General features: G+C 34.8%; 1 protein-coding gene across 1 annotated transcript; it reads right to left on the reverse strand.

Annotated features, from left to right (window-relative positions):
• Positions 1 to 2,343: 2,343 nt before the first annotated feature.
• Positions 2,344 to 4,893, reverse strand: LOC106388375 (probable aminotransferase TAT3). The gene is made up of 7 exons (XM_013828423.3): positions 4,472 to 4,893; positions 3,774 to 4,116; positions 3,455 to 3,673; positions 3,279 to 3,338; positions 3,015 to 3,170; positions 2,828 to 2,921; positions 2,344 to 2,696 (listed from the first exon to the last, which is right to left on the reverse strand). The coding sequence occupies exons 1-7, from the start codon at positions 4,744 to 4,746 to the stop codon at positions 2,524 to 2,526; spliced, it is 1,320 nt and encodes a 439-aa protein (XP_013683877.1). The 5' UTR covers positions 4,747 to 4,893; the 3' UTR covers positions 2,344 to 2,523.
• Positions 4,894 to 7,096: the final 2,203 nt, after the last annotated feature.

Consider the following 7,096-nt stretch of genomic DNA (forward strand, 5'->3'; position numbering starts at 1 on the left):
TTTCTTTTCTTTCTCTTTGCTTTCTAAGGAATTGGAGGCAGAGGCTTGAGCTGTTAATTTACAAGCCATTGCCTTTCGGACTACTTCCTACCTACACAGAATATTAGATAATATACTCAAAACTATCCCAAGTATTAAAGTGTGTCCCAAACTTCATCAACTCCTTTAAATGGATCCGGAGTCATACCAAGTAACCAATGAGTATGACTTTACAATGAGTGTGAACAAAAGGAAAAAACAGTTGGTGCTCGTCTGAGTTAGCCGGAAAAATATTTCGATGACGCTTTTATTGATCAGAAGAGTATGACTTTACAATGAGTGTGAACAAAAGGAAAAAAACAGTTGGTGCTCGTCTGAGTTAGCCGGAAAAATACAAATCAGCTAGAAGAGTAAAATGTAAAACCCTAATTTCTAGTCGTCAGTCTATGTGTGTGTGTTCGAGTCTCCTTTTTCTTGGTCGCTCCTCATTTCGTTTTATAGATAAACATGCTCCTTTGTTCGCCCTAAGTCGGTTTGCCTAATGGGCTGAGCCATACTTCACGGACCGAGCAACTGGGGCTGAGAATTCAGGCTGTTGAGCCGAGCTGAAGTGCCGAGCTCGTAATGCCGAGTAAAGTCAAGCCACTCAGCCGAGTACGAGTGTCGAGCTTATTGGCGCTGAGTGATTTTGAGTCGAGCCGACTAAATGGGCCAAATTCCTTATTTAATGGGTCTGGTGGAGGGATGTAATCTATCTTCTACGATATGTCCCCCCACGATATGTCCCCCTAAGTTCACTTGTGAGAGGCGCATCCGATCTCAATGAATTTGCGAGGTTGGGTCGGGAAAATAAAGGATTGGGTCTGGAGCAGCGACAAACGCGATCTGTCAATTGCTCGTTAGTTACTTGCGCATGTTTCTAATGATGGGAGCGATTCTTTGTTACTCCGCGAAAGTTCGTGCGAGAAAATGGTGACGAACGTGATTGTCAGACGCTCGGCAGTCGTTGGTTGTTCGATCAGTAGCTGATACGAGTAAAAGTGACGAAGGCGAGATTGTCAGTTGCTCAGCTAAGGTTCACGCGTTTAGATAGTGATGAAAGAAATTGTCTGCTTGGTGAAAGAACGATATTCAGCACAAGTACTTGACAATTTACAAACCTAGTATGCTTTGGTTTGAACTGAAACCAAATTTCAGTTTACTCCAAGAAGTAGAATCGTCGCGCCTAAAAGCAGGAAAAAATAGGCAGCGCCCTAGACCCAATAGGCCTAATGATGAGCCGTCCTAGAGTTTTGGGCCCCTTCTCTTATAAATAGGTGACCTCATCTCTGTTTTCTTATTTCCCTCCGCGATGAAATGTAGTTTTCTCTCTGTATCTCTTTTTTCTAGTTCATTTTTACGATTAGCCACCGTCGTTCGCGTGATTTCTCCGGTCTGTTCGCTATTCATCATCTTTTCTTGAAGAATAGATGTCTCCAATCCAAAGATTATCAAGAGAGCCGAGAAAGGGAAAGATATAGCTGTTACCCCGAGCCCGAGCAAGAATCTTTCGGGCGGTGCAAGTCCTATCGAAGACTCGATCAGGCTCATCAACACGCCCTAAGGGACATGGCCGATTTGGATCCTGCTCAGCGTCAGCTGGTTCTCGATTTCGAGAGACTTCTCAAGGGGGGATGGTCAGTCTGCAGCTGATGAGCAAGATGTTTCTGCCAACACCGAGGAAGATTCATAGCGGATCAGCTGGGGAGACGTCCTTCCTACTTGGTCTTGCCCAAGTCGGTAAAGAATCTGCTAAGAGAGTGTCGTGCCACCGGCGTCACCTTTATAATTCCGAGAGAGTATCAGCATCCGTGGACTCTTCCGATTGGATACCAGTCTTTCTTCAAGTATGATGCAAAAATTTAGTTCCCGATTGTGCCCACCGAGGACTCAGTGTTTGACCCGGTCGATATCATTGTGGCACTTATGATGATGACTGCTGAGGTCGACATCTCTAAAGTCTTTTTTCTTTGTAACCTGTAGACCCATTTCTTTTCACATACTAACAATAATTTTGAATTACATTGACTTAAATAATTGACCCAACAAAACATTCATATATTTTTTCAAATCTTTATTTCATTACCAGGAGACATATTGTGATAAATTGCAATTATAATGGACTTTTAGGGAGATGTATTCAACCAAGAGTTTTAAGTGATTCATATTAAAATGACAAATCCAATGTTATTCAAACATGGATTTTAAAAAACACTTTAAAATCCAATGTTTTTGAACTTGTCATTTCATAAAACACTCTGAAATACACTGTTATTGAACAAAATTGAAGTTGGAGATTTTAGAGTACTTTAATTGTTTCTAGAGTGTTTGAAGGGAGTTCCTTAGTTATAAAAATAAAAATTCAAATCTCACTGTTTTAGATGAGATTCTAGAGTGTTTTAACAAAAATCACACCAAATTCTCTAATTCTCCTGTAATCATCTACAAATTACTTCAAAATATTTCAAATTTTAGATTCAATACACCCCAGTAAGATGACTACAATCAGATGACAGCGACAACTATCTGATTAACGGTATCACCATGGGATTTGATATTTTCTTTGGAAATGGCATGACGACTGTAGAAACTTTTTAATCTGTCGAATGTTTCCGCTAACTCTGATTCTTCAGTGCCGATCGAGATCCTCACCCAATTCTTTGCTCCTAAAGCCACTCCTACAAAAGTCCCCAAAAATATAAATATAAATAAACAAAAACGTTGATTATTAAAGATCAACAAGCTTAATTATCTGAAACCAAATGCATATGGATGAAGATATATATATATTTCTAAAAGAGATCAATACCTGGTACAAGGATTAGACTCTCTTCACTGACTAGCTTTGTGCAAAAATCGAGATCATTTTCTATATAATCTAACACTGATGTGTCAAGCCTTAACTGCAAAATAAATCATTTACAAAGTTATGATCCATATAAATGTAGATTATGAGTTTATGTTCTGTAATAATGAGTTAAAATCAAAGAAAATACCCATAAGTAAGAACAAGATTCAGGTTTCTTGTGGCAAAAAAGACAAGGGATGTCCCGTAGCCTCTCAAATGAAAGCTCTACATTGCGTTTCATAGCTTTATTCTTCTTGGCGAAGTACTCCTTGGGTGTTTTCTCCAATATTTCAGGAAGTGCTTCCTATCAAAATCAATAAAGAAGTATAAAAATCATTTAGAAATGTTTATTAGAAAACCGAAACTCTATGATAAGAGTCGATATCTTAATTGATAGCCAGTGACTACAAACCTGAAGAAGAAATGAAGGCTGTGGAGTTAGATCAAGACAATCCTCGATTGATTCAACTACCTGTGTCAGCAAAAGGCCAAAAACATCAAATATACTTTCTAATGAATGTCCAAAAATCATCTAATTAAATTGCTGGTTATAGTAATTAAGAAATCAGTTAAAGGAAATTGACTAACCCCTGCATTTTTAAGAATGCGATTAGGATCGTTCATGGCCATCCAGCCAATTCTCCAGCCAGGTACAACCCATCCTTTGGATATGGATCCGAACGTGATCACCGGAGCTATCGATGCAAATGTACCCATTGGAACAAAGGGCCTTTCTCCATATACAACCTTATCATATACTTCGTCGGATATAACCACTATACCGAGTTTTTTAGCCATCTCCGCAACCTAAAGATCGATCAATAACAAAACCTGTTAGTTCGTATACTAATAAAACATTATACATATCACAAATATAATAAAGGCTAATATGAAAGAGACTATACACCTTTTTAAGATGATCGTAGGTGTAGACGTTTCCACATGGATTGTTGGGGTTGATGAGGACAAGTGCGACGGTATTCTTATCGGCAGCAGCCTCGAGGCCATCCAGATCAATCTCAAAATCTCTTTCCGGGAGGAGATCGTATTTGCGAACCTCGACGCCGCTGTGAATAGCGCGAGCATCATAGTGAGGATATCCTGGATTAGGAAGCAGAATGTTGCCTGCTGGATTGCCTGCGAGAGAATCTATTACGATCTCAATCGCTTGGTTGCATCCGCCCGTGATATACACATCCTCCGGTCTTAGCTTAGTAGGAAGCTCGCAATTTAGATAATCTGCCACCGCTCTGAGAAAAAAAAATACAATTTAATCACTCGAAATGTCACCTTACGAGCAACTCTGCTAAAAGTTTTTTAGAAAATATATCAGCAATGAAAATATGAAAATTTCATGAGAAATTATGAGAGATATTCATCAAAAAACTTTATATCATTAATTTCTTTGTGACTGATTTTAACTTTTATTATAAACTGTGTTAGCAAAAAAAAAAAAAAACTTTTATTATAAACTAAAATTTAATTCAATAAAGAAATATATTATATTAAAATACTGATTAAGTTATTGATAATCTTCTGGGTTTCCTACCAATAGATATTTTTAGTTTTCGGTTTTTGATAAAACAATGAATTTTCAGATCAAACCTTCTGGCGTTGAAAATTCCAGGGCTAGGTGCATATGAGTTGGCCATGCCGGAGCGGACGGCTGCAGCCACAGCTTCCTCCGCTTCAGGGCAAGTCTTGAAGCTATGAGTCGTGGAGGGCAAGATGGTCTTTCCATTGTTGAAGTTGCAGTTCTTAAACATTCCAAACACGAGTTTTCTCAATGTTACCGCAGCTGCATCACTCGTCGCACGGTTTCCTCTGAACTGCCAAACACTGTCGTTTGCATTGCAGTTGTCATTACCGCTGGTCGCCATCGATTATCTGCGTTTTGGTTCTTCTTTTAGTTATGAATACAGTTTTTTTGTCGTGGATAAATCTCATCCCCGTCAAGGCATTTATAAAAAGGTCACACAAAGAATAAATAACAAGATTCTTTTTCAGCAGAATAAAAAAGTCAAATTTCAGCACCAAAAACATGCTGCAATATTGAGTATTCTTTAGAGTAGACTATATTAAACGAAGCTGATAGGTAGTACAGTACATGTACACATACGTTATTATTATAATTATAACGTGCTCTAATTCCCTTATTCTAAAAGTATGGGGCCGTCTATTATTGACTCATTGACACATTAGTTTGACCGATAACACGTATCCATTTAGACTACTATGAAATTATTATTTTTTTGCTAAAATACTATGAAATTATTAATTATAGTAGTTAGGTTATTCAAGTAAAATTCTTTACATTTGACATGCATAAACAAACGGTCACAATATGCGTTGATTAGCGAGTCTGATACCAGTGTTATAGAGCGATTAACGAGTCATCCCAGTTTTTTTTGTTTCCTGAGGGAATCATCATCGCCATCGCCTGACAATCTCTCGAGTCTAAAGAATTCTTTTAATATTTTTAAATACAATCAGTAAATGTTTAAGCTGCAAATGAGTCACGGAGGTATGGCAAAATCTTCTCCTCTTTTCACTCACTTTTAAGGTGAAAGTAAATGAATATAATTATAGATATATTTTTATTACAAAGTTGATAGTTTGAACTTTCTTTTTGACCCTAGTATCCGGATACTCCGGAAAGAGATCCGGCTAGCATCTAATGACCGTTCACCGGAAATCTGGTAATAGTCCATTGGGGAGCCCGCCGAAGGCATCCAGGGGGCTGGTGATCGCCCCATGTTAATCTACCAGTGGCCACATGCAGCTTGGACATAGGCTTCTCTGTATTGACTCCAAAGATTCTTCAAGATAATCACCACAAATCCACCAGCAGCTGCGATTCGAACCATGCACCTATCGGGTAAGACCCTAAAGTGTGACCCTTCTTAATCTCAGCAAAAACAGTAACAAACTTACTTCTTTTACAAAAAAAAAAAATTCTTAATCTTTAGAAGAGGATACACAAAAAATTTCTTAATAATTTCTGTGTATAATTATAGCTAAATCATCTTAGGTTTATACTAGATTATCAACTCGCGCTATGAGCTAGTTTATTTTAATAATAAGTTTAATTTGATAATAATTTCAAAATAACATGTATATGGTTTCTTTACATTTTTTTATGAAATCATATACAAAATATGCTTTATTATTTTGAGAAATTTCTTAAACTACCACATTCTTAATACTATTTTTTATTTACCTTTATAACATTTACCTTTAGTTTTAAAGAAATAAATATACACTTATATCTTCAGGATTAACAAATCTATACTTAAGGTTTAGATTTGAAGGATGGAGTTTGGAGGGTGGAGTTTAAGATTTTAAAAAATAAATAAATAAATACTTCAAATTTAAAATAAAATTTTTAAAATAGTTACCAAAAGAATTTTAGAATTTAAAAATAATTTTTTGACAGAAACCGAAAAAAAAACAATTTTGATTTTTTATAAGAAGGTTAGAATTAAAAACTTATAATTCCAAAACTTTAATAATATTTTATTATTATTTATTTAAATAATTATTTATATTTATATATATAAAAATAAGGGTAAAAGGTATTTTTCTCTCTAATGAAACCTCATACTTTATGTATTTGTAAAAATATCTCTCTAATGAATGAAACATGAATATTTGTGCAAAAAAAGATGTAAAAGCAGAATTTTCCCTTTTATTTTTTCCAATTTAATTTTTTTTATAAAATTCTACCTTTTAAATAACTAATATTTAGGTATATTTTGTCTTGTATATGTAAATGTATATGTGTGTTTATAAAAGTGCTTATATTAATCATAGTTTAAAAAGACTGTTTAATGCGTATTAACTAATACTATACTGTTATAAATAATTTTATTATAGTTTTGTATCTATCATTTTTTTGAATGACATAAAGGATTAATCCATATGCACAATGTCTAATTTTTCTTTGTATTTACCAAATTTTACAATGAAAGTGTGATTGTTATATACTTATTGTGTGCATATATATATTTGAAATACTCTTTTCTAATTATTTAAATTGAATATCTAATATTATAATATTTAGATTTAGGTTTTGATCATAATAACAATTTTGATGAGATTTAAATAATATTATATACTTTTTGTTAGATATAAGAAAAAGGAAAAAAAATGTATAGAATTTTAACTAATTTTAGGAAATGTCTTATTTATTAAAATAGATAAAATCTAAAATATTAGATATATTTTCTT

The sequence above is a fragment of the Brassica napus genome, chromosome C3 (assembly GCF_020379485.1).
Source record: "Brassica napus cultivar Da-Ae chromosome C3, Da-Ae, whole genome shotgun sequence".
Taxonomy (NCBI): Eukaryota; Viridiplantae; Streptophyta; class Magnoliopsida; order Brassicales; family Brassicaceae; genus Brassica; species Brassica napus.